General features: G+C 32.1%; 4 protein-coding genes and 1 long non-coding RNA gene across 6 annotated transcripts in view; 1 reads left to right on the top strand and 4 right to left on the bottom strand.

The window, feature by feature from the left end:
* Positions 1 to 1,720: 1,720 nt before the first annotated feature.
* LOC106627321 (23 kDa integral membrane protein) lies at positions 1,721 to 10,428 on the bottom strand. The gene is made up of 6 exons (XM_014247401.3): positions 10,275 to 10,428; positions 8,064 to 8,151; positions 3,713 to 3,904; positions 3,458 to 3,619; positions 3,205 to 3,396; positions 1,721 to 2,107 (listed from the first exon to the last, which is right to left on the bottom strand). Exons 2-6 carry the CDS (start codon positions 8,121 to 8,123, stop codon positions 2,036 to 2,038), a joined length of 678 nt encoding a protein of 225 aa, XP_014102876.2. The 5' UTR covers positions 8,124 to 8,151; positions 10,275 to 10,428; the 3' UTR covers positions 1,721 to 2,035.
* On the bottom strand, positions 8,190 to 9,219 carry LOC106627320 (uncharacterized). Its single transcript, XM_014247399.3, has one exon. It carries the CDS (start codon positions 9,217 to 9,219, stop codon positions 8,494 to 8,496), a length of 726 nt encoding a protein of 241 aa, XP_014102874.1. The 3' UTR covers positions 8,190 to 8,493.
* vimar (visceral mesodermal armadillo-repeats) overlaps positions 9,891 to 27,117 on the top strand; it is a 36,171-nt gene continuing 18,944 nt past the window's right edge. The window contains exon 1 of one of the 2 annotated variants that reach the window (XM_070107691.1): positions 9,891 to 9,978. Coding sequence is in view for 1 of the 2 variants with exons in the window: in XM_014247362.3 (XP_014102837.2) it covers positions 20,570 to 20,576 (7 nt within the window). In the remaining variant the exon portion in view is untranslated. Of the gene's footprint in view, positions 9,979 to 20,046; positions 20,577 to 27,117 lie in introns of those variants that run through there. The other variant, XM_014247362.3, reaches the window with a different exon arrangement.
* On the bottom strand, positions 17,595 to 19,634 carry LOC106627240 (uncharacterized). The gene is made up of 6 exons (XM_014247300.3): positions 19,350 to 19,634; positions 18,954 to 19,282; positions 18,810 to 18,900; positions 18,532 to 18,582; positions 18,010 to 18,470; positions 17,595 to 17,920 (listed from the first exon to the last, which is right to left on the bottom strand). The coding sequence occupies exons 1-6, from the start codon at positions 19,513 to 19,515 to the stop codon at positions 17,765 to 17,767; spliced, it is 1,254 nt and encodes a 417-aa protein (XP_014102775.2). The 5' UTR covers positions 19,516 to 19,634; the 3' UTR covers positions 17,595 to 17,764.
* Positions 21,379 to 22,289, bottom strand: LOC118682215 (uncharacterized). The gene is made up of 3 exons (XR_004977948.2): positions 22,219 to 22,289; positions 21,827 to 22,014; positions 21,379 to 21,763 (listed from the first exon to the last, which is right to left on the bottom strand). It is a non-coding gene; the product is annotated as an uncharacterized lncRNA (long non-coding RNA).

The following is a 27,117-nucleotide window of genomic DNA, read 5'->3' on the forward strand; positions in this document are numbered from 1 at the left end:
GGCTTCATATGTACACACATACAAGTATATAAAAGAAAATTTGAACGGCATTTATAGAAAAAATAAAAAGTTAGGAACAAACAGCTCTTAATGTTAGTATTAAGAGCTTAAATAGCGCAAGTTTCTACTCTTTTTTTTTAGTTAAGTTAACAAGTTTCCAAAAAATTACACACCCTAATATACACATATACAACGATACATTGATTGTATGTATGCGGATGGTTAAATATGACTTACGTATTTATTGGCGGTTCAATGGACAACATACGAAAAATTGTGACGCGTTTTCCGGGTGCAAAGTATTGAATTACAAACATACACATATAGCATATATATTTATGTATGTACATGCAAGTGCAAATATGTGTGACTAAGCGCCAATTTGCTACTAAGTTTCTATAATTACAGTCTTAAGAGATTGGACGTGATTCATAATATTGTACCTGTATTTAGTTCGAGATCTGCTCTGTATTAAAATATTTGCACATATACATACATATGTATAATATACATACATATATATGTATTGCGAAATAATCAATTTCTGCTTTCAACGAATAAAATTTTTTGATGAATTACTAAGGAAAGTTATTTATTATGTTTTAATTGTTTTACTATTTCCTTATCAAATTTTTCAGTTTGTTTAATTTATTTCCCTATTTTGGCAAAATTCAATGGCCAAATTGATTTAGCAGAATTTAGTTATCGATAAATAATGAATAATTTTACCTTTTTTGACAGTTTCTGCAAACATACATTTGCATACAAGTATAAAAATGTACAATTAAATTGGGTACTAAAGTATTTTGATCGGCAGCAAAAATAACCCTCTCCGTTATAGAGTATATTAAGTTTGCTTCGAAGTTTGTAACACCCAGAAGGAAACGTCGCAGACCCTAGAGAATATATACATACGTAAATTATCAGCATGATGAGCTAAGACAACAGTGTAATCTCCGAAGAATTTGTTTAGACCGGATGACTATAGCATATAGCTGCCATATTAACTGAATGATGGAAATAAAGTGCTTGCATAGAAAACTTTTTTATTTAATTAGGTATATTCACAAAATTAGGCATCAGCTATTGTTTAAGGCAAAAATGTATTATCCAAAGAAATTATTCAGATCAGATCACTAGATCATATAGCTGCCATACAAATTGAACGATCGGATTCAAGTTCTTGTAAGGAGCCTTTGTATTTGTGAAGGGTATTATAGCTTCGGTGCAACCGTCCATTTTTTTTTTAATTCACAAGTGGATACAACCCCTTAAGCAGTAATATATATATATTTATCCATAAACATATGTATGTATATGTATACGTGGCTTCATCTATTCATCCAAATAAAAGAGTGCAATGTTTGAATTGTGCCTAAATGTATGCTACAGTTTTCCAGATTTTTGTGCATAGTAAACAGTCACTGTTAACGCCTAGTTTCTATGGCGCATTCTATTGCCGCAAAAAACCAAAATTAAGTAAACCAATTATATTTTATTATAAACAATATAAAATATAATTATACATAATTCGTAATAAACATTCTGTAGCTCCTCATAATAACAGTTTAAGTCTTAGACAAAACTCTTGATGTCAAGCTATTTTTGCAGATTGAAAAACAAACACACAAAAAGCTCGAAGGAAAAATGAGGATTTATTGAACAATGAGACGCATATGTATGCACATACTTACTTAGTTAAATCGAATAAAAAAGCTCGTTCTTTTTGTGAAGTTTGTTAGTAATTACAAATTTTATTTTAAATTCTTCAATATTTGATAGTTTTTAACGCTATTTTTACCATAATTATTAAATCACTTACTATAAACAATATATAAAGTAAGTATACTTTTGTGATTGCAACTGTGTGCAAGTTTAAAAATTTCGACTTTTATTGTACATTTGTTGCCAGTTTCGTTGGATTATACATATAACTAATTTTTGTATAAACATTACCGCTATTGCTTCTCTTCATAAATACATACATATTTGCAAAATTAATTTGAGATTCTGTGTTAGAAAATACTCAAAATACTCAATAGGCCGAGCGACGTCTGTAATTTCGAATATTATTCGCTAAGCAGCAGGCGAATATGAAACCAACAAACTGAAAGTAAAAATTTTTAATAAAGAATAATTTTTTTGTTATTAACAAGAACAATTTTTAATACTTTCGGAAAACTCATAAAAAAATACAATACTGTTCGATAGTTAAATTTTTAAAGAAACTAATACTGTTTCTTAACACCGCAAGGAGGCAACCTTTCTCTTTTGCTTTGAATCCTTGTGGTGAACGATCTTTTGAAAAAACTTGAGGAACGAGGTTGCCAGGTGGTTGCCTACGCAGACGATGTAGCTTTTTTTGGGAAAAGGAAAATTACTGCACACCGTTTACGATCTAACCCAAGGGTATCTAAACGTCGTTACCATGTGGGCAAAGCGAAATGGATTAGCCATATAAATCCAAATAAAACTGTGCTAGTTTCTTTTTTACTAGGGAATACCAAATCCCTGAGGTTACTTTCCTCTCGTTGGGAGGCGCTATTCTTCAATCGGTGGACAGTAATTGGGGCTTATAATTGATAAGAAGCTCTCATGGAATATCGATATCCAAATATCGAGGAGAGAGTGAGGAAGGCATTGGTCGCCTTATATTGTTGTAGAAAGGATAGAACCGTTCAACAAAAGTGGTGTTCTGGCTTTATAAAACCGTAGTTAAGCCAGTAATGTTTTATGGGGTCGTTGTCTGTTAGAGGGCACTCGACAACAACATTGGCACTTAATGTCATTCTACATGTTGCACCTGTAGACAAAGCTGGTAGGTGCTTGGCGGCAAAGGCTGCTATTAGACTTAGGGAAGCTGGGTATATGAAGGGCTCCCCTTTCCCTAATTTCATCCCATTGGAAGCGAGCCGCTATTCCGATCTATTCTTGCGTTCTGACGTTAAACTTTGGACCTCCAGTGAGCTCAGCAAGTGCTGGTGACCAACCAATCTTGCGGTTAGCTCAAATCGTCAATTTATGAGGATCTGGTGATTCTCTTTTAGGAGTTCACGGGTGAAACAATGGACTTATACTATCTGTGTAAGAGAGAGTCATCGATTTTGTATTAAGTCTACGACCTAACCAAACTTGGTGTTTTGTAATAGCAGCTGTAGTAATATATACTTTACATATATTTTTACTTCGTATTTGAAAACTCACCTCAATGGCTGCGACAACCAGACCCGCATATTTGATAATATCACTGTTCTTATCCCAGAAATCAACGAATGCCTGCTTACAGCCACGACGATAGACGTTCTCAATGTTGCAGTTATTACCCTTACAGCACGATGGTGGATAGTAGCCTTGGAATGAGTAGTCAATGTAAGAGTTCTTACCACAGCACTCCATCTAGAATTTCAAAAAATTTCAATCAGTTATTGCTCTTCTTTGTTGTTTTCGTAATAAATACACTAATTTGTATGGCATCCATGTAGTCCGCTTTGTGAGTTCTACGCGCCCATGCCTTTTCGACGACATCGCCCATCATTACTAGATATCGGTCCTTTTGTACCCACATGTATATAACCAGGGCGAGTTGTCCGATCATCAGCACGAAGAGCAGCACAGAGTACTAAGATGTGGAGAATGCAGTGAGTATAGAGATTTTGCGACTCAAAAACAATATTTAGACAATTATTGTAATATTTTGTTGTTTTTTTTTTACCGTCATCGACATGCAATACGACTCGCGTATCGCGCCACAGCAACCGAAGAAGGATATCAGCAATATCACCGAACCCAAAACGATCATTGTAATGGGCACTTGCTGTGTTTGCACTGCCTCCGCAATGTCATCGATATTGTGTATATTGCTGAAGAGCAGGATGCCAAAGACGATCAGCAATATGCCACATATCTATATATGTTTAATTGTAAGCGTGTTAAAAAAAAGAGTATCAATTTTATGAAATTTTTATATAAAAGTATAATTTATATATTTATAAGTCAATCATATTGTATAATTTAGTAATAATTTATATGCATATATACTTATGTATATGGTCTACATACATCCATGTAAAATACTTCAGGTTGCGATATTTATATTTAAAAAATAATTGGATAAAAAACCAGAATTTAAAGGTTTTGGGGTTTGTAATTAAATGTTCTGTTTTTAATTCTGAGCTTGGGATTAAAATTGAGAATTTTATTTTTTAATTGAATAATAAAAATTTTAAATTAAGAATTAAATCGTGAAATGAAAGTTGAGAAAATATTTTTTAACTTAAATATAAGAGAAAATAATAAAAACTAATATATATATTTTTCAAATAAAAAGCTAAAAAAGGAAAGATTTATAGATTTTTAACCGAAATACTCTAATTAAAAGCAATTCAATATAAATAAGACATAAATTGTTGAGCTAGTCGAAGTTTTCTTAAAAATTAGTTTTCCTTATTAAAAGATAACCAACATTGTAGAACACGAAGTACGTAAATACAAAAAAATAAAATTGAAAAACAATTTTTTTTCTTCAATATTTAGTTATAAACTTGAGACTAACATTTTTTTCAATCCATTATTTAGGATTAAATTTTTTTTTTATTTTGCAATCCGCTTTGGGTTTAAAAATTTAAAATTTATTTTTAATAAGGAATTTTCAGATTACAAATGAGAGATATGTATCTATATGTTAACTTTATTATTTTTTATCACATTATTTGCAACCCCGGTTAAAAGTCAATCATTTCGTATAATTTAGTAATAATATATATGCATACATACATATATGATCTACATACATGTATGCATACCCATGTATAATAATGGGTGCTTAATGGCAATACAACGCTTATAATTATGCAAAATGAAAAATGCGTGAAATTTGAAAACAATAATTTTTTTGTCATTTGAGGTAGCGTTTAAAAAAACCTAGACATTTTAATTCACATAATACTGCCTATAAAACTATAAATTTATTACTCACAAGTTATCGTGCAAATTTAAATTATTCTCCCAATGATTGACTTCAATATTAGAAAAAACACACTTTCCCAGTATATATTCAATGTAAACAACAATTTCTAGAGGTTTCTCAAAGCAATTAGAAGTACGTAATACATATATAGAAATTTACAACAACATTAGTAATTGAATAACGTGACTAAACTCTAAACAACCGAGTACAAAAAGAATTACGTAGCTAAGAGTAAAACTATAGAGAGGACAAATGCATACATATGTACATAAAATAAAAATAAAAATAAATAAATAATTAGAAACAGTTCCATTTCTTAAATATTAAATATATTTTCAACAATTAGTTACGTACATACAAAAATACATAGACGCTTGTTACATAACCTTGTTCAATTTACTAGCTACCCATAGAAATCATCCATTGAGTAAAAGTGTACTTCGAGCATAACCAATTCAATTTTCACAAAAACTTAACTGTATTACTTAACTCAGACTGACCTTAAACTGTAGAATTATAAAAATCTAAAAAGGCACGTACGAATATACATACATATGTACTCATGTACATAAGTGCATATGTAGCAAACATAATCATTCTTCTTCTTTTATATTTTTTTTACTCAGTACAAAACTTAACTTAGCTTTAGCACAAATTAGAAACACCTTTTTAAAAATCACTCATATGTATGTATGTTTGCACCATACATATCTACAAAAATGTATCACCACAAAGCGCAGACCGTATATAGATAATCATCTACATACAAATATATGTGTAGAATAAGCTATACCTTTCTTATGTCTGACATATATGAACATATTGACATATACACCCAGTACAATAGCTATTAAATTATTTACTTGACTTTCGTATTGACCCAAGTGTAATTATTAATAATTGCAATTAAGTCTCATGTGTATGGAACGAAACTGTGGCAAAACGCAGGCGTGAGTTTTCAGTTAATTGACAAAATTTTTCGTAAAATGCAAGACGCGAGTATATACATATACAGATATACCTATAGACATATGTTCTTATATATGTCGTCTGCACAAAATTGAGAAATCGCATAATTTACCGTTAATATAATTGAAAGTTCAAGTTCTCTGTATATCCGTAAATAACTATTGTAGAATGTGAATAATAATGGAATCATGAATGAATTAATTTGTTATGTTAAGTCAACACGTGGTAAAATGTTAATCATAATCTCATCAATCATCCATCGATACATAATCATTTTAATATTACATGTATGTTATTCACCTAATTCTGTTTTTACACACTAGATTAATTCTAGAACAAATCGCTAAAGCTCAAAATTTTTTGAATCGTGCTAAATGGATTAAAATCGTGTAAAAAATCACAAATTGTTTTACGATATTTTCGAACCATGTAAAAAAAAGACCGTGCAGAAACCGAATTAAGTATATATGAATAAGGGAAACTGCAGAATCTTTCTATGGATCTATCAGAGTTTATACTTTATTAAACAACGACACATAACTCTACTTCTACCTGGAAGCACCTTATTCAAAAAGAGACAAGTTCGCATATTTATTTGAATATTGTAATATTAGCTTTATGACTATAAGCCATGCATAGGTATATGTATGAAAAAAAATTTAATAATTTCGTTCTGAAAATTCCATTTGACTACCTGTTTTTTTTTTCTCAAAACATCTTGTCACGCTAATGAGAAGCTTCAGACTGTATATCGTCCCAACTAAGTCAGTAATTTGTCTTGGCATGCGAAGTTAATAAAAAAATTATTTTCCTGTATTCACATTCTTAAATGTATGTATTATACATGCATATATACATACATACATATTTGTATAATATTTACTTTCATATATGTTTTATTGCGTTTGTATACAGTAATGAAATACTATACAATATTTATAAAACGATGACGTCTACCGCTGTACTGAAAGCAAACTTGTTTTCGTGTATGTTTTCTAAGACATTTTTGTAGCTTACCAATATACATAATATAAAAAAATAATATGTATGTATATATAAGTGTTTTGTACACCTTAAATTTGCCTCAAGCTTAAACAATTTTTTACAAGATTTTTGAAAACCAGTTTTTCAGAATTTGACATAAATATGTACATACATATATATATGCTTACTAAGAGACTCACATACACACATAAATATGTACATATGTTTGTATTCATGTGTCTAAGTATATCTATGCTTTTGCAGCTGAACCCTTTTTATATAAATATATAGTATATATAATATACAAGTATATAAACCGGTTCATAGATCTTATATTTGAGATTTGCAGCTAAGAAAATTGTCTACATTCTTAATTGTTTTCAAATTCAACTGGCTTAGAAGCTTGATTTTGCATATACACATGAATATCTCTACAAATACCAAAAAGTAATACTATTACATATATTACTATTTTTAATATTTTTTTACAAAATCATGGATCTACTACATTAAGAAATAAATATACAATTCAAGAAGAATAAATATGTGTGGCTATTATTAACATATTTAATTATGTACATATGTACATACATATGTATGTTTGTGTGTATGTAAGAAAAAAGCACCCATAAATTCTATTCACAATTAAAATCTTTGTTGTATTTTACGTAAGATATTAAGGAAGAATCGCCTTTAGAATAAAAATAAAAATAATGCTTAGATTTATTCTTAATAAAATTAGATTTAAATATAATAAGAACACGGTATCCATATACGAACTTGGAATATATATATAATAAATAAAGAATTACTTTTTTGTTTACTTATAAATGCACTTATAATTATTTCTAAAAGTGAAGTATAAATTACAAAACACAAGCTTCCAAATAAGTAAGCTAATTGGTCAGGTTCGTGTATCCAAATTCAGTGCCGAATGAAAACTGGCTAAAAATACAACGAAATAATATAAATTATGTCAAATCGACAAATTGATGATCTCACAATTTTGCAATCATTTTATGCGCTTAAAATTTTTAGTTGTATTAACTCGTATGCAATTTGCATAAATTTAACAATAATCTACCTATCATTTATATATCAGCCATTTCGAGTATAGAGGTTAAAGTAATAAAAAAAGACTTACCGAACATAGCAAATTAAACAAAAACAAAAGGTATTTAACCAAAGAGATGCCACAACTCATTGTACGAACTTTTAAGTTATAGTTACAGCTGCAGAAAAAAGACGGATAATAAAAAAGAATTCAGAATTTCAATTATATTTTCTACCGTTTTATAAACAGTATTTATTTACATTAAAGTGGAGCCAGATTGTGAGTGGAGCAATGTACATACAATGTCAAAAATTAAAATTCATTAAACAAAAATTGCAAAACAAATGCAAGCATTCATAAAAGAAGGCACTTAAAATTTCTAAGTACTAAAAACACAGTGGTTTCTATGCAGAAGTACGCAATCGAAAATCATAAAATTCGCAGACTTTCCTCAAGATCGTTATGTAAGATGCACACGCTGTTTACTACACAGCAAACGTTAGCTAATATTTACGGCTCCTTAGCGTACTAGTTCTGGCAATAAAGACTTTCGCGAAAATATTTTAGCCTTTGCATCAAGCAGCATACTCCATAGTGATGGATGTTTAGCTAGCCAATACAACCAGGATTGTTTTGTCAATGCGCTCGCTTCCACTTTCTTTAGATGATCATAGTACTTTGCATTACGCTTCACTGCTGCAGCTTCGTCGGGCGCAAATCGTGCAAAACATAATTTCAATAGAGTTTCGGATATGTCGATAAGACGTCCACCTTTGGGCGGGTGTACCAAACACAGTTGACTCACAACAAAATCATCACTTTTACTTTTTGCTAGCGGTAAAAAAGTGGCACGACGACCAACTATACATGATTGCAACCAAGATATGCCATTACCATTCACTTTTATCCCGGGCAATTTAACGGGCAATACTCTATCCTTACTAGCGAATATCGGTATCAGCGGCCTGTGGCTAATCAGCAATATGGTATCCTGATCTTTCATTTGTATATCACGTATTAGTCCAGTATGCATAATACGTTCATTTATCAACTTCTCTGGGATGTGCGAAGGTTTTTTGAAAGGGCGCACCAAATATGCCGGTTTGCGTTTAATGTATGCAATCAGTAGCATTAAACCTGATGTACCATATATAGCAGCTTGGGTGCCAATTGTGTCCTGCTCCATATAATTGCACAAACCTTCGTATTTGGAAACTATATATGATTTTAAGCTGTTTGTTGCCATTTTAAATGCCGGTAAAATTTAATAACTTCTCTATGGATTTGTAGAAGAAAAATACACTTGCCAGCTGTTAACTTCCAGATTTGCTGCAGTGCTATGTTTAATGTAGCTTCTGCTTTGTTTTGATTTCTAGCGCTGTGTTTAATATTAATTTTATTTAGTACGCTGACCGTGTTGTTGCTTCAAATGTCTTTTTGATTACCACTTTCGTCACGAACGCAGTTATAGGTACTACAACTTCGGTACGGTATGATACGAAGTTATCGTTTGGAGTTACACGTAATCGTCTTGTTCATATCCGTATGTGTGTGTGATTATTGCCTAAAATGCCAAAAGTGTTTATTAAACACTACAGTTATATTATTTTGAATTTGAATTATTTGGTTAAGCCAAATCTACTTTAAATGTTGTGTAACTTTTTCATTCCAAAATATCGATGACATCATATAATTTTTACGTACACTTTAAAGCCTTCTCGATAATAATATATTCATTCGTATTTTTGTGGCGGTGCGTATTATGAATCTCATATGAAACAAAATAAGTTCGCTCAAAATCGTATTTTTTCGTAAATTTTTGAATTGCTACTAAATCTTAGCGAACACAAAATATATGACTGAATCGCAAAGAAACTGTAGAAATACTTCACACCTCGTCGTTTTGTCGTTCGTTGATCACAATATTGCTTATCGTGCATTCAACACATTTGAAGGTGGAGTACAAGCAACCATATAAACAAGATACCAGCATTGGATCACTATGGTAAAAACAAACGCATCACCTAAAGCGAGACAAATTTTCTCATCTCTTTTCTTTCACAACATTGCTATATATGTATGTTTATTTGTATTTTACTTCGAAGCTATTATTGCCAATTATTTCATATATTTTTTTATTTTTGAATTTGTTTCTTGTTTTGCTTTGTATTTTCGTAATAACAAAAATTGATATTTAGATATTTAAACAGTATATACACCTCTCACAATCACAGGTAACCACTTGTTGATAAATAAACTAAAACCAAATCATAAGCACTAAAACACACATAAACGACGTACCTACGAAAAGCGAATTCAAAATTTCGTTCAACAGGAATTTCGTATATTTCCGTTAGTACAGTAGTTTTATTGAATTAAAATTTTTATCCGCATCGGTTGTTCACCAGTTCGATCGTTATTTTAGACTGAAATCTCCAAGTACTGCGGATTTGTGCCGATGCTCCAAAAGGCGAACGGTGACAGAGCTGTAGTCAGTTCAGTCAGTGAATCAACCAAGCAGAAAAACAGCCAGCCCGTCAGCCAGCTAACAGAGGTAGCCGAATAAAAGCCAAGCGAACAGGCAAGCAGCCGCCTCTGAGTTGAGCACTCGCAACAGCTCAGCTGGCTGATTTTGTGTAAAAACAACCGCCTGTTGCTTTTATTGTTATTACTGGTTGCCTATTCGGCATTAGCACATAGTGTTAATATAGTAAATTATATTATTCCATGTTTTTGTTGCTTGTATTGTTGTTATGAGTTTGTAGTTGACGCGTCATAATGTGTACAATTTGTATAATAAAACATATTCACGTCTGCTGATTCCTCTCCTATTTCCGCTGTGACCGCATGGAAAAAGAGTATTTGCAAATGCAAAATTATTACGTTATATCATACTTTTGTTGTAATTCGTATAAGAAACTGTAGATATTGGTTTATGCGTTTGTGAAGTTAAATAGCTATAGTAAGTCTATATTGCCATTAATTAATACGATCGCTTGACTCATAAAAATAAAAATATTTTTCGTCTGTCATTCATTAATACACACAGTTCAATATCATTCAATGTTTTTTTGAACATAGTAGCTTCCACTTCCCTTCATATAACGACATAAATAAGTATACATGTAATCATATAAGTATATGTAATCATATATAATATGTATGATATGATTACATATCTACAAGTGTATATTTATATCCGTTATATTAATTTTGCCACGAACTTTGTAACACTCAGAAAGAAATGTCGGACATTGTTCATTGTAATCCTACACTATGCGAACATATTATTCAGATCGAACTACTATAGCATATACGATGACATCAAAGCCTAGATAAAAATATTTTTGTTCCCACGTATGCTATAAGAAATGCGCCTGCGAGGGTGTTTTATTTTATATATAATCTTTTGTCATTAACTAATTATGGAAATGTAGTTTAAGTACATACATATTTTTATATAAATTCAATTTATAAATACAAACCTCGTATAACAACAAATCTTAGAACATAGTTTTCATATGAAAAGCTTGCCATAAAAAACCATCTGTCAATTGGCAATGGCATAAAAATTCCTTTATTTGTTGCGAGAGTAAATAACAATATTTTATTCTAAAACTGCACAAACATTTTTTATTATGTTGTTGCCACCAGAGCAACGTTAGAATGTATGCGTTTACCTTGAGCATAATGAAACTGTAAAGTTCAAAAGCTTTACTGCATACATTAATGCTGATCTCTTCGATCTGGGTGAAGGACACTTTTTATTTTTTTTTTTTCGATTTATTATATGTATTTGTATGAATATATATGTATACATTACGTACAACAAAGAATCAAATACTTTGATTTATAACGGAGACTTGTACCATCAGAGAGAATCTGTACGTACTTATTTGCGGTTTAGCCTATATGTACATGTACCTATTAAATATTCAATTCTTACAAAATTTGGTTCAAATCATGTGAGTCACATAATTTATCGCTAGAGCGGAAAACTCTACTAATAGAAGTTTATAGAAGTAAACGTTTAGAAATTTACGTTTGGATTAGTGTGACGAAGACAAATTTGGATTTTTAACAAACCGGCGGCCACAAAAAAAAATCTTATTTACAGTCATATTACATACATTTTGTGGTACGCGCTGATAGCACATCTTGTTTTTCTTTAATGCACTTAATTTACAGCCAGCAGAGACGAACGCACTCAAGGCCCATAGAAAGGTGGAAAGGTTATCGTCTGCCTTTACCAATAATGAATACAATTATGGTTATTTAAATTAATAAATAAAATAAGTATATTGATAAACGGATTTAAGAGTACTTATATCTTTAATATTTCAAATATTATACTTTATATTTTCTGAATTAATGTGGTAAATAATATGTTTTTATATACAAATATAAAATATATGCGCATTTCCACCAGAAGATCGACCACAGACAAAATAATAAAAATTATTAATATTACATTGTTTTTGCATATTTTCAGAGGAAAATAATCAAATTTAATGCATATAAATTTTAAATTTATTCAATCCCCATTTCGAGATATACGAAGGTCAAGTCGCGCAGGAGCTACTTCTCATTTCGATATTTCTGTTGCACTTTTTTTTGGAAAAAGTTATTATAACATATTACGTATAAGCTTTTGCTCTGTGTAAAATCTTTCTAAGGGCACAAAGAGCAAAAAAAAATGTCTTAATTGAAAATTATTTTTTGTGTTACAAAATTGATTTAAGTATGTAAATATAAATACATACTTTTGCATTATTTACCATATTTATAGATGAAAAAAACCGCGTCGAAAAAAATAAGGAGAGTTGCAAACGGTGAAGAGAAAAGTTAAAACAAGATCAATTAAATTACAGAACATTAAATAAGAAAACAAGGAAATAATACGAAAAGCTGGCAAAAATGGAAACTGTTGGCTAAAGGAAATATTGAAATGATTGAAGAAAAAAGACGGTGTGATCACTTATGATGCATTTTCTATTTATCAATGTACAAAAAATAGTATAACTGGTGTTAAAATGTGTTATATGTCAACTGATCGGATTGAAAATCATTGTTTATTATATAATTTAGATGAAAAATGAAGAGTAGTTAAACACATTCCAGGTATTATAAAAATAAATACATTTACTACTTTTTTTAAACGATTCTACTGCACTTGTTTTATAATTCCGTATTAAAGCAGCAGAATCATCATAAATATTATGATGGAAAAAAATGTTCCTTGCGACAGTGGTAAATATTTAATTAAAAAAATACTAGAAAATAATTTTAGAAATAATTCATACTAATTTTAAAGGCATGAATGCGTAACGTTTTAAAATTAGTAACATTTGAATATTGCCTCAGAATTCGCTGAAGTCCGCAAAAACCACTTCCAATTTGTGTTCCGCGATAACGCCTTGTTTTTTTATAATTATCTTGAAAATGAAAATTGTTCCAAAATCAACCATAGCACTAAATACAGGGCTAATAAGCAGCTATTAATAAATCCTACTGTCAAAATTAAAAAAAAAAAATTAGTTAATATTTTCGTTTGTTAAAATGTGTGCGAGTGTCACGTTCGACATAATGGAAATGCCCATATAATATATAACAAAAAATTAAGTTTGCAAAATCTTGTTATAAATGCATGTATATATATACAGCTATGTATGTATGAATGTCTGCATATGTGTGATTAAAATATACGAATTCTTTAAACATAATGGAAACACACAAAAATAGAAGCTCGTTTATAAGTGAAAGTGTCACAAACAAAAAAAAAACCAAAAAAGCACATACGAACAAACAAGTGTACGTACATTTAGGCATACATACATATGTATATACATACATACAAGAGCATATATAAATGTATGTTTGTACATAAATTCAAGCATACTAAATTAAAAATACGCTACCACGCCCGCATAAGCAGCATTATGTTTATTTCTTAACTCGTAGATACATATGTACGTACATACATGCATATGTGCATTAAGTTATATATAATAACAACACTAAACCACTTTTTTTCTAAAAAATGCATTGTTAAATTGTGTTTTCGCTTTTGTTTTGATTATTTTTCCTGTCGCGCAACGGTTGTTGTTATTTGTTTTGCCCAGTTTGCTGCTGACTGACTGTGACCGATTGCATAAAATGAAAACAAATGCACACGTTCGATTGTACTTCAAGCGAGCAAGCGAAATATCCAATAAACCTGTATTTATATACCTTCATACATATATGTATGTTTATTTACATACATAGGTATATAAGCAATTGCAAGTGTATACATGCCTGGTGACGGAAAAGCTGCTTACACCGGAAAAGCGCGCCACAGCGGCTTTGAGCTTATTTACTTATTTACATACATATCGACATTGATATGTATGTATGCATGAGAAAATAAAATTATATACATACATCTTTTAAGTTTGTAAATACATAAATATATGTATATATACTCATGTAAATACGTATGTGCGTGTTTTTAATCATACGCTTATAAATCACAAGCTTGTATTCGTTTGAAATTTGTTGCTTTTCGGTCAACTTTTATAACCGGTTTTTAATTATTATTTCTTGGTCGCTCCCACAATGAGACCAAATACAAATAACATTAAAAGTGTGTTTTACATGAATATTCTCAACTGCATGTTCACATATCAATTTTATGGCATTTATTGTATTTACTTAACCTATTTACTTTATTGTTATATATATTTTTCCAATTCTTATTTAATATTCATTGTTTTTGATTACATTAATTTTTATACCCTGAACAGGGGTAGGTATGCCACCAAGCTTGTAACATAATATACACAAACTAGTCCCCCAGTTTTTGAGATATCAATCTTAAATTTTTGACAGCTGCTCATTTGTCAGAACCACCAATAGAAGAACCGTTTATCGTGGCAATGCCTAGAAGACGACTGCCTACACGCCAATTTAATGTAGTTCCCTAATACAAAAACTTTACAAAAAGTTCATTGCTTAAGTTAACGAGAAGCTCGAAAATAACTAACCAGCCCTCATTGCAAATTTATTGATAATCCCAAAATCTTATCAAGCTTCGCTTTCAACCAACCAAACAACCGAATCGTCTAAAAATAAATAATTTTTAAAGAAAAAGGTTACTAAGATCTGTATAAGTAGGAAAGCGCCCCTTTTGGACTTTGGAGAAAGCTGTAAAGCTATACCGCCTGACTATTTTTACTCTCGGTGAAAAATTTAAAATATTTTTATTGATTTGAATATCTTCTTCCAAAAATTATCCCTACCCGTATTATAGAGTAGTTAAGTTTTTTGTCAAATCCGTGAAATATTGTAAGTGAATTCTTATTCTTATGGAGAGAACATATTTTTCTAAACTTCATTGGTACTTAGCTTAGAGGGCTGATCATAGTAACAAAATAATTTAAGCACGTCACTTTCAACAATTGTGTCGCTCAATCAAAACTGAACACCGTTTTTTTTATTTTTCTAGAAAGGTTTGGAATCACTCTTAAGGGATTACATGGACTTCACGGCTTCAAAAAACAAATACATTTTTTATTGTCTTATTTAATTCTACTCGTATAACATCTCTAGAATATTGTACAATATTCTCAAGTTGATCCCAGTAACAGTTTTGGAGGTACAGCTTTGAAAAGTTGCGCACTCGAGGACAGGTAGTAAACATAGTCACTTAAAACTTTAAGCGCGTTTTTCTCGAAACTGTGATTGTCAAGATTTCTCACGAACTACTCAACCGATCTTAATGAAATTATACACAGGTCTTTGAGATATAATTTACAAAGTCTTGCACGAAGGTTTTTTTTTTTTTGTTCAATTACAACTATTTGAAAAACAAAAAACGTGGAGAATTTTTCACCAAAATTTGCATTGTTTTGTAAAAACGTCTGCCAAAAATACAATTTTCACTTTATTTTTTTCCCCGTCCAATACCTAGTTAATGGACTTAGTTCTAACACGTATACACGTATATGACCGAATTTTGAATATTTTCCTTTCAAAATTTCACAAAATCTTTATGAAATATGTATGTATCTACGGAATAATAAAAAGTTTGAATAAAATATTTAATTTTTTTATTTGAAAAAAAAAATTATTGCGCGTTTTTATAGCGCGTTTTTTGCTCGACGAACCCCGTGTAACCCCTTAAAGACATCAAATACAAGATGCTAGAGAGTTTATTTCCTAATGTATTTAGAAACGGTGTGCTCGTCTGCTTACATATGCTTATATGGAAAACGTGCTCATTTAAGCATTTTATAATTGATACGTGTTTTCAGCCGGTAGTTGGCTCAAGCTTCCCTTGTTGAATTGGAATTGGCCAGTGAACTCCTTTAGTCAGCACTGCGTATACGTGACATGGAAATTGAAAATATGCTCCCATAAACGCGCATATACAGACCAGGGGGTGGTTGAGAATCAGTTTGCTTACATAAATTCATATTTCCATTAAATTTCTTATTACCAATTATATGTAAATTATCAACGTGGAAGCATTTCACTTATTCTCATCACACATTTTTCAATTTAAATTTATAGTTCAACGAAACCAAAATCCAACGGAAAGAAGAACACGAAATATGTTTTTAATTACCAGACCTTATTTAAGTTTGTATCTGCATTTTTTTTGAGTTACATGCCCCCAAATTCAAATAGTAATATGGACATGTGTATAGAGAGATTATGATAGCTGACATTTTTATGCACTGAACAGGGTATATTAGTTTGACGCGTAGTTTGTAGCAGTCAGAAGGAAACGTCGGAGACCCCATGAAATATGCAAGTATGTATATGAATGATCCGTCCGTCCATCTGCCTCTCTATACATACGCGAACTAGTCCCTCATGTTTCGAGATATTAACCTGAAATTTTGCACATGTCATTTTCTCATTTGTAGGAATCACCGGTATCGGACCACTTTAGTGTTTAGCTGGCATACAAACTGAACGATTAACATGTTCTTGCATGGAAACTTTCTCATTTGACGAGATATCTTAACGTAATTTGGCAAAGATTATTGTGCAAGGCAGCGCTACAATCCCTGAAAAAAATTATTTAGTTCGAACTATTATAGCATGTATTTGCCATACAAACTGAACGATCAAAATCAAGATGATCTTTTTATACCTTTATATGTTATAAGAAATGCACCTGTGAAGGGTATTATAACTTCGGTACAGCTGAACTTATCGTTTTTTCTTGTTTCAATACATTTAAGCGTTCGTTTTCAGTTTAATTTGCCAGCAAGTCATAAACGATTGTATACAGTATGAATCATCAGCCGACTTCTCGTCTACGCTTTATGCACATACAGCTTTACATTTCAAGTGGCTGTGACAGCTTTAAGTAAACCTGAGTTCGGTCCAACATCAAGACAAGTTCAATACTAAACTTATTTAAATGCTCATTGACCAAACAATTTCATGCATATGAAAATTTAAAACTATTTGGCTAAATAAAAAACGAGTTTATTTAAGTCGGTCCGTTATATGATTTTACAAGTGTTTTGTGATTAAATTACTCACTGACATTTCTCTACTCTGTGGTTATAGAATTTAACCAAAATATAAAATTTTGAATAAAAATAAAATTAAAAACACAATTCATTTTTGCAAACGTGTGTACATACATACATATATGTACTCATACGAGTACATATGTATTTTTATTCACCTCGTGTTTCAAATAATCTTCTGAATATTGTAAAAATTGTTACATTTACTTGTACACTTATGTATTATTAAGATTTACTTATTTTAAATGTAGCATTTCCCATTTAGTACATACGTCTGTTATAATTTATTTGTTGTTGTGGTGGCTGTCCTGGTTGACCTTGCATTATTTGCGGTTGACGCGCCATATGCTCGTGTGCGGCAGCAGCACCACGGCTAGTTCCATAGCCCTGAGTTATACTCGACGCTGATTTGGGATTCTAACAATGGCAAAATAAATACAATATAAATATTAACATTCAATGCAAAACTTTCTACTAAAACTATGTTGTAAACGGTAATAGCTAACCTGCCCTGGATTGCTATTAATTTGCATAATGTTGGGATGTAGCGACATGCCAGGCATCATTGGTGTATACACAACACCCTCTGGCAATTGATGCGGTGGCCCATGACTTGGTGGTCCGTCATGTTTTACATCAGAATGATAACGATCACTGATTTTCTCCATTGTAACTTGTGGTTTTTGCGATTGCACACCGGGCGGTACTGATGAAACTGGTCCAGACTGTGAGATGGGTGGTGCATCCAAACTTATATGATAGACTTGTGCTGGTTTCGATGGGGCCTGATCTGATTTTGACACAGGTGCAGAAGGTGCTGACTGCAGATCTAGGTGGAAGCCCTGTCGTATTGGTAGGCCATATGGATATATTATAGCTGGACCACGTCCATCTGGTTGTGGTTGCGGTGCATTGCCTGTTGAGGAATAGAATAATGCCCCGGGTCCTTGATACTGTGAAGGTGGTTCTAAATATTTTCGAAAAATATTATAGTTAAGAAGAATTATTTAAATAATTTAAATTCTTACTACTCCATGCAACTCGAGAATATTCAGCGCCGCGACGACCATCATCGATCTCTGCAAAGTAAAAATAATTTTTGTTTAAAAAAAATAACAGCAATAATATGCTGTCTGAAACGTGCTACATAAACAAAACCTAGTTTTACTTCATTAATTACCAATTTAAATGTTTTTAAAAAGGATTTTTTTGCACTTGCGCTTGCACTAAAATCAGCAGTTCAAAATATGGTTACCTTATGTTTTAAACGAAGTAAATTTATATTAAAATGACAAGAATTACTTACTCGGTTGAGCATAGGAGGCATTTTTATAGTAAGTTTGGTGCGACGGAGGTGATGGACTTCGCGTCCGTTTGACAGGTTGATTTGCTACAGGCTGTGAAAGAGTATAAAAAATTATAAACAAATAGTTTGCCGATATTTCAGTACCTTGGGTATAATGGGTATTGGATGGTGCTGCATACGAACGGGTGGTATGAACACTTGTGGTGGCAGCGGTGCAACATTTACTTGTTGTGCTTGCAAAGCTTGCATTGCGAATAACTCGTTATCTTTTTGTTGTTTTTTACGGTTTTCATCTTCATTTAATACTTTCTTTAACTGTAAAAATAACTGCTGCTTCTGATTATGCAAATCTTTAATTTGTTGGTCAAGTTTGGCAATTTTGTCACGTGTATCTTCAAGTGATACATCATTCTGATGATCAAGTTCATCACGCTCCTTTCGTAAACGTTCCTCTTCCTCTTTTGCATCATATTCTGTAAAATAAAATGGTAAATTATAAATCACTTAATTTAAATCAAAATACTTCAGATAAACACATACCCTCCTTTTTGCGTTGTCGTTCCTTAAGGACAAATGCTTTTAGCGCTGAGCGGAGGCGCTCCTCCCTTTCAGCTTTGGCGGCAGCTGCGTTGTTATTATTATTGCTATTATTAACAGCTGAGGCCGAAGCAGATGGCATTTTAGAATTAAATTTCTTCTCTGTCATCTTCTCGTCCTTCTTACGGTTATATTTATTAAACAAACCTATTTTTAAAATTAATCATAAAAACCTCAAATAAAAAATATTTTCGTTTTCGATGGAAAACGCAGATCAGCTGGGCCCAGTGTAATACAAATTGGCCAGATTAAAAATTTTTCGAAATAAGTAAAAGGTTCTCGGAATATGCAAAATAATAAGAAACTACCATATTTTTACAAAATATTTGTAAAATAATTTGTATTATTAAAATATATTGTACAAATCATAACGAAATTATATTTTTTATAAAATTAATGAAAGTTTTGAGCAGAAAATTTTCAAAAATTGGGCAGTACTTGCTGTAAATAATGTTGTTTCTTGAACCACTTCAACAAAAAAAAGTCTTCAAAAAATCATATATATTTCTGTTCTTTATGTCTTATAATAACATAGATATGTCAATACATTGGAATTAATAAAATTAAAGTAATAGTATTTAATATTTGTTAAATGTTAATCATATAATATGAAATGATTTTTATGTATTCTGTGCCGCAGCCAATAAATGAGGAAAGCAACACTGGTCGTAGGTATTTTGACCAGACAAAAAGAGGGAGACAAATCAATGTTCTATCGTTTGTGTTGCAGGAAAGAAGTAAAAATTGCTGGTGATTAATGTGCGTGACGATTTATGTATTTATTAAATTAAAATACATTTAGTTAATAAAAAGCTGTAAAGTCTAATATTAAAGTAAATGTGATACAAAAAGGAGTGATATACGGTAAAGCCTAAGCGATTTAGTTGTGAATAAAATATAAATTACATCGTTGTTTGCTGTCCTGTGGCGAATAAATTGTTAGTTGCATGGGACAAAAGTCGTGTAATAAACAAAAGGAAAAATAAATGTTGCAACACAATAAAATTAACATAAAATCATAGCGCAAATTCAAATCAAATACTTTTATATCAATAAGAAAACCAACGAAAGGTATATTTGTGTATATATTGACAGAACAGAAGCGGCAAGCAAAGGAGGAACACCAAATAGCAAAACATCAACCAGTAAAGCAAGCAAATAACATGGCAAGTAAGTATTGCAGCAAGTAAAGAATTTTTTTTAATGCATTTTCATAAATTTCAACATAATTGGAAATGCTTACCAGCGTCTAGTTTGCCTAGCTATTATTGCTCTTTGCCAGATAACTTCATGAATAGCTTCAACACAAATGATTATGAGAAAAAAATGGAAGTAATTGACTGCAGAGACCGCGCCTGCTGCATTTGTGTTTATCTTACACAAAATAAACAAAAGCAAATTTCTAATGCTTATTTCTATGTGGCTTTTATACTCACCAATCCTACATAACTACATTTATGCATATATGCAACAGAAACAACATTCAGGAACATTTGTACTTCATTGCTAGTTGAATTATGTTTATTTACTTTAGCCGTATTAATTTTTTGAAGTACCTTTAGCTTATTTTGCTGCTGCTGCTGTAGACAATAACATTGCGCTTTAAAGTAAGTTACGGCACGTTATTTAATTTACACACTTCCAGACATTTAAAATATGTGCATGTGCTCCGGTTGCGTTAGGTGTCTCAAGTGCTGCACTTCGTGGCAATAATTGCATTAATTACAGGAGATCGGCATTTGCACTATTAAAATCTGGTGTGAAAAATCAATATTTACAACTGTTTCTCTTCTATCTCGGTTTTAAGCATGAATGCATATTGTACGAATGTTGCAATTTTCCTATCTAACTCATTGTTATCATTCCCCTACACCGTACACAATAAATCCAACGCACAATAAGTCGTACTCATTAAACAAATGTAGTTTCTTTGTGAAAGCATACAATCTACATAAGTGAGTAGTTTTACCGATTATTTTTGAGTTTTTTTTTTATTGCCTTAAAAGAATATATACATATAGTTAGATATGTGTTTGTGGAATCATCGAAAGAAAGTTATTAAATGACATTTGCCTAATATGAAGCAGAAAAATTAAAATAATATATATGATTATAAAATTCAGAAGTTTACTGTTTTATAGACAACTTATATATCTTAGATGAGATTAAATCCAACACATTTTCCTGCACTTGTTTCTGTACTTAATTGAAAATGTGACGAATTCAATCTCTATTCTGTTTAATTTTACTTCAAAATTCGATACATTGAAGTTGACGACGTATTCGGTATGTTGCTCTGTTTTAAATTAGTTTAAATGTCTAATTTCATTGTAGTCATCTCATCCCGAGTTGTTCTACTGTAAAATATTTGATTATACAATATTTTGGGCAAATGTTTTTTTATAAATACAGTCACTTACCATTTTCAAGATATAGCTACTATATTATAAGTATTGGAATCAGGTCACTCCTTTCTCGTAGCACAATTATGTCGCAAAAGGAATCATCAGTGATACGTTTACCAACTAAAAAATATACTTCGGGCTTCTTAAAATTCATGACAAAGAATAGTTGATGCACGTTTGTGTTTTTGAATTTCGAAGTCAAACTGTTACAAAGAAAATAGAATAAAGAAATTTTGTTTTTGTATACTTTTTAAAAATGACTGTCAAAGTTTAGTGCTGTAAAAAGAACTATTAAAATGTAAAAAAACTAACATAATTATCGTTTAGCCAATAAAAAAAACATCTTATAAGATTAATATGTACAATAGGTAAATATGTATGTATGTAAGTTTGAATTTTATGCATACTTAATGTGTTTGGTCGATATTCTTAACGCCATATTCTGCATATATACGTATATTTTTATTTTTCTATTACTCTTTATTGTATAATTTTCAAATAGTTTGAAAACAAAAAAAAAAAATGCTAACCGAGGTTGCAAAAAAGCTGTAATACCCTTCGCAGGTGCATTTCGTAGAGTAAAAAAGGTTATAAAAAGATTTTTATCTTGATTTTGGTCAGTAAATTTGTATGACAGCTACACGCCATAGTGGTTCGATCTGAACAATATGTTCGTAGATTAAAGCGGCGCTTTGGACAATAATCTATGCCAAATTTTGTAAAGATATCTTCTCAAATAAACAATCTTCCATACAAGAATTTGATTTCGATCTTTTAATTTGTGTGGCAGCTATAGCTATAGTGATCCGATATTGGCGATTCTGACAAATGAGCAGCTTCTTGTTCAGAAAGGGACGTGTGCAAAATTTCAGATCGACATATCAAAAACTGAAGGACTAGTTTGCATACCTATATATTATATATACAAAGGGGCAGACAGACAGATGGACATGGCTAAATCGACTTAGCTCGTCATTTATATACCATATATATATTTTATATGGTCTTCGACGTTTATTCCGGGTATTACAAACTTTATATACCCTGTTCAAGGTTTAAGGTATAAATATTCTTCATAAAGCTCAACATTTATGTTATAAATTTAATATTGACTTTAAAATCCCCAAAAAAACTCAAAAAATGTTGCGAAAATAAGTTCTATGCTTGTTTTTATACATTTTTGCTTTTCAAATGGGATTCCAGTTTCATGTATGAGTAGAAGGTAAATGAAAAGTCAAAATAAAGTTCAAACTCAATTTTAGTAACAAGTGTTGCCAAGCCTAGAAGTAGCACAGGAAAAAGCAAATGTGTATGTGTGCACTTATGTATGTATGTGTGGCTACTTGTGCAGAAATGCAAATGCAAAAGTGCAATGTCTGTAGTGGCTTGCCACTTCAAGTATCCACACACGTGTCTGTATCCACACACTTCGACGCATTTCTGTGATGTCAATAAAAAAAGGGAATAAAAATGGTATGTTTGGGGGGAAAGTGAAACTTAACAAAATGTAAAATGGAAAAATTACAACAAGGACAAGAGTGGCAACAACAATCACAACAATTCAATGTACATATATATATATACATACATACATATCTAAGCCAGTATAAATATACACATGTATGTTTGCGGTATATACGTACGTGTGCTTGTGCCTGTGGTATGTATCAACAACAAAATCAATGCCGACTTTCAGCAACTTGCTTCCTACATGCCCACAAATAACATAACAACTTATGCTTTACATCAACAACACATCCTTCTACATTTTTTTCTCGACGCCTTGAGGATCAAGCAGGCAGCATCAACAGCAAGCTAACACACAATAGTCAGTCAACAGCCCTTAGTAGCAGTACCAACATCGTCATCCATGTAAGCACTGTCATTCATAAACTATGTTACATAATAGACGCATAGACTATTCTAGACACATACACAAGTGTACATATACATATACATATAAACATGTGTGTGTCTCCATGTGATGTTGACGCACCGCTCCCCAACGCAGCACGCAATCAGATGCCTGACGCCGCATATGATGTGAAGCTTACGGTTGAGCTCCTTGCCATATGTACATATGTATGTATGTAGTGATATGTGACGAAGCATCATTATAAAAAGCCAAGTAAACGCCAATGGCAATGTTAGGGCTGATGGAATGCGCTTGTGTGTGTAATCTATGTATGGTGGTAAGTGATACCTCAGTTATATGTACGCATTCAATCTGTTTATGCTCTGAGCACACACACTGTGCGCGCCAAAGAGTCTCATTGCGCTTGGCTTTCTCTAAGCAACAGTAACAGCTGTGCTCAATAACCAAGTAATGCGGTGCGAGTTGAAACCCCCCGCCATCGCTTACCACCTTTTAATTGGTCCTTTGTGTGCCTATGTGTTGTGCGGCACAGCAGGCCTACATAGAGTTTGACAGCGGCTGTCAACACTAACCACCAACACAAGTGCGGCAACGAAGTCGGGCTGTTTGATGCACTAAACTGGGGGGAAGAGATTGTAGTAAGAATTATGTAAAACGAAAGAGAGTTAAGTTCTTGCATGTTCTTTCAACCAAGCTTTTTAATAAGATCTGCAGAATAAATATTTGTTAACTATAATTTAACGTTTTTGCTTCGAAAATGCATACTTATCTATATATTTCTTTATTTAACATTAATGTATTCCTTAATAAAGAAGTTGACTATAAGTTCTTAAGTCTAAAGGCTGTAGCCCCGACTTTTGAATTTACCGAAATGGGCTCAGCTCATATCTGTCCAAAATCTACTATCTACAAAACTGTCTTGAGAATTCTATGCTAAAACAACAACAGTTGTAGCATAAAACCCCAGCTGACAACTGTTAATCTTAGTGTTTTTGTACCAGAAAAAAATATCATTAAAAGTATAAGGCATGCTGAAATATTGTGGAAGAGGTTCTAAGGCCCACGGTGCCATCGATATTTTCTATCACTTACAATATTTAGTCAACACGTTCCTCGATTTTGTCAAAGTATTTTTAATATAATTTTTAAATAACTTCCCAGGGTAAAAAAAAAAAATTATTTATATACCATCTGATCAAAAATGACCCAGACTGGTCCATTTACACTGCGTGCCAAAACCATATTTCTTCTCCATATGTACATTAGTGTGTGTTTACGTTGTGAACAGTTTGTCAGGCGCTTTTTAATATGAAAAAATGTGGAAAACGGTTGGCCTCAAGGGCCATCCCTGCAACTTCCCTCTAATTTCATACGCTAACGTTCAAATTTCGCTTTTTTCACTGCTTTTGAGCTCTTCGAAATTTTTCGTTTTCGATATCTCGCAAGTAAATCAACCGATTTTGACCCGGTTTGCGGCAAACGATGTGTTTTTGCAAGGTTTAGAACTGATTAGTTTTTGGTCGGTCAAGTCGTTTGGAAGAAATTCGAAAAAAACGATTTTTCAAAATTTCAAAATTCAAAATATTTTTGAGATTTCTCAAAATCTACTGGTCCGATTAGGTCCAAACTCACACGAAATTCAAGTGCAATGAAACCCTTTGGAATGCCGTTTAGTTTATTCAGATCGGTTGAGCCGTTTAAAAGTTATAAGAGGGTCACATACATCCACACACACACACATACATCCACACATACATACAGACATACGGACATCATCGTAGAAATGTTCGGGGAACCTTCCTCGACCCTCAAAACGTCGAGATCTGTTGAGAATTCGATTTTTGCAAAATGGGGTGAAACCAATATCTTCCCGATTTTTAGAAAATTTTCAATTTTCTTAGCGGGAAGTTAAAAAAAAAATGGACACCGAGTTTGCCTGAAATTTAGTGTTTCCAATGAAATCGTGGCTAGACGATAATATCGAAAAAGCTAAGGAAACAGTGCTTGATAATCCTCCTGTTGCCATTAGATAGCAGATGATCTCAACATCTCTTATGGGTTGACTCAACACATTTTGGTTAATGTTTTGGGTATATAGCATGCCATTGCTAGACTTATACCAAGACACTTAAATCTTTTACAAAAACGACGTCGAGTAGCGGTCGCAAAAGAAATGCTGGACAAAGTAGCTGATTACATTCATCAAACCCATCATTACTGATAGCAATAGAAAATGTAGTTTTTGTTTGTCAGTCCGGGTTAAAATTGATAAGATGGTATATTCATCCCGATTCCGTAAGTAACGCATTGTATTTCGACTATACAGGGGCGAATGCCAGTTAACGCGTACATCGCCTTTTTAGCGCTTTTCTTAACTATTATATTAAAAGCTAGTATAAATGTATATATACATAAAAAATACATACATATGTATAAATATATGTATTTTACTTACACAATGTAGATTCTGTTACAATTGCCAACTAACCGTTTATGAAAAGCCGACATCCTTGCCCACCAATGCAGTGCTGTCTTATTTGTACTTGCTGCTGATAAGAAATATCTATGACTACGCACCCGCTAGTCAAGTAAGCAAGCAAGCTAACAAAAAAAGAAGAAACTATTCAAGGCATAATAGCAAACTGTGTATATTGTGTAACTTGTGTAAGGGTTTCTCGAAGAAACTGTGTTACTTTTGTGTGTGCGCTTTTTTTGCTGCCCATCATCTTTCGTTGATGTCTGTGTGTGTGTGTGTACTTTGGGTTTATTCATTTCACGCAGATTACTTAGATTAGCTGAAATTCACTTCAGAATTTATGTGGCATCGCAGTAATTGTGCCGCATTTGCTGCCGCCGCCGCTACTGCTCAGTTTTCGTTGCCTACTATTAGGCGTGTGCCAGAACGGAGGGTTAAATTAGATTGCCCTTTAGCTGCCATGCTTTATTTGTTCTCTTATTAAATAGCTTAACTGGCTGGCTGACTGGCAGCGCCCGCAGTTCCAGCCGCCGACCAATTGTTGGCGCTTTTGTTCGTTCAGTCCATTCAATGTTGCCTGGCGTCGTTGATGCTTAACGTTGTTGCTTATGAATTGCTGCAAGTTGTTTTTTATTGCTAATAAGATTTTTTACATCATACACCCTGGCATGTGCTTCCCCCATTCAACCCCGTCCGTTGTGTTGCTTGGAGATGCTCACTTGCATACCAAAATTTAACATATTTTTTGTTTTTGCTTGTGTTTTTTTTTTCTGCTGCACGCTATGTGCCATAAAAGAGCTATATAAATTTAGTGGGGCACCTCGTTGGTTAAAAGCAACTGAACTTTTTTTTTTGTGATTATAATTTTTTGGTTTCCACCGTGGTTTTTACCTGGGTATCACAAGTTCTGCAAAGTTATATTAACTTGGTTCGCTTGTCAGTAGTTTGGAATAG

This window comes from Bactrocera oleae, chromosome 4 (assembly GCF_042242935.1).
Source record: "Bactrocera oleae isolate idBacOlea1 chromosome 4, idBacOlea1, whole genome shotgun sequence".
NCBI classification, from domain to species: domain Eukaryota; kingdom Metazoa; phylum Arthropoda; class Insecta; order Diptera; family Tephritidae; genus Bactrocera; species Bactrocera oleae.

Coding starts and splice junctions, on each gene's coding strand:
- LOC106627321 (XM_014247401.3), bottom strand. CDS start 8,123: ATGAGTTGTGGCATCTCTTTGGTTAAATACCTTTTGTTTTTGTTTAAT. Junction 3,620..3,712: donor CGTATTGCATGTCGATGACG/GTAAAAAAAAAA, acceptor TCCACATCTTAG/TACTCTGTGCTGCTCTTCGT. Junction 3,397..3,457: donor TGGATGCCATACAAATTAGT/GTATTTATTACG, acceptor TTGAAATTCTAG/ATGGAGTGCTGTGGTAAGAA.
- LOC106627320 (XM_014247399.3), bottom strand. CDS start 9,219: ATGGCAACAAACAGCTTAAAATCATATATAGTTTCCAAATACGAAGGT.
- LOC106627240 (XM_014247300.3), bottom strand. CDS start 19,515: ATGACAGAGAAGAAATTTAATTCTAAAATGCCATCTGCTTCGGCCTCA. Junction 19,283..19,349: donor ACGACAACGCAAAAAGGAGG/GTATGTGTTTAT, acceptor TTTATTTTACAG/AATATGATGCAAAAGAGGAA. Junction 18,471..18,531: donor TTCTCGAGTTGCATGGAGTA/GTAAGAATTTAA, acceptor GAAAATATTTAG/AACCACCTTCACAGTATCAA.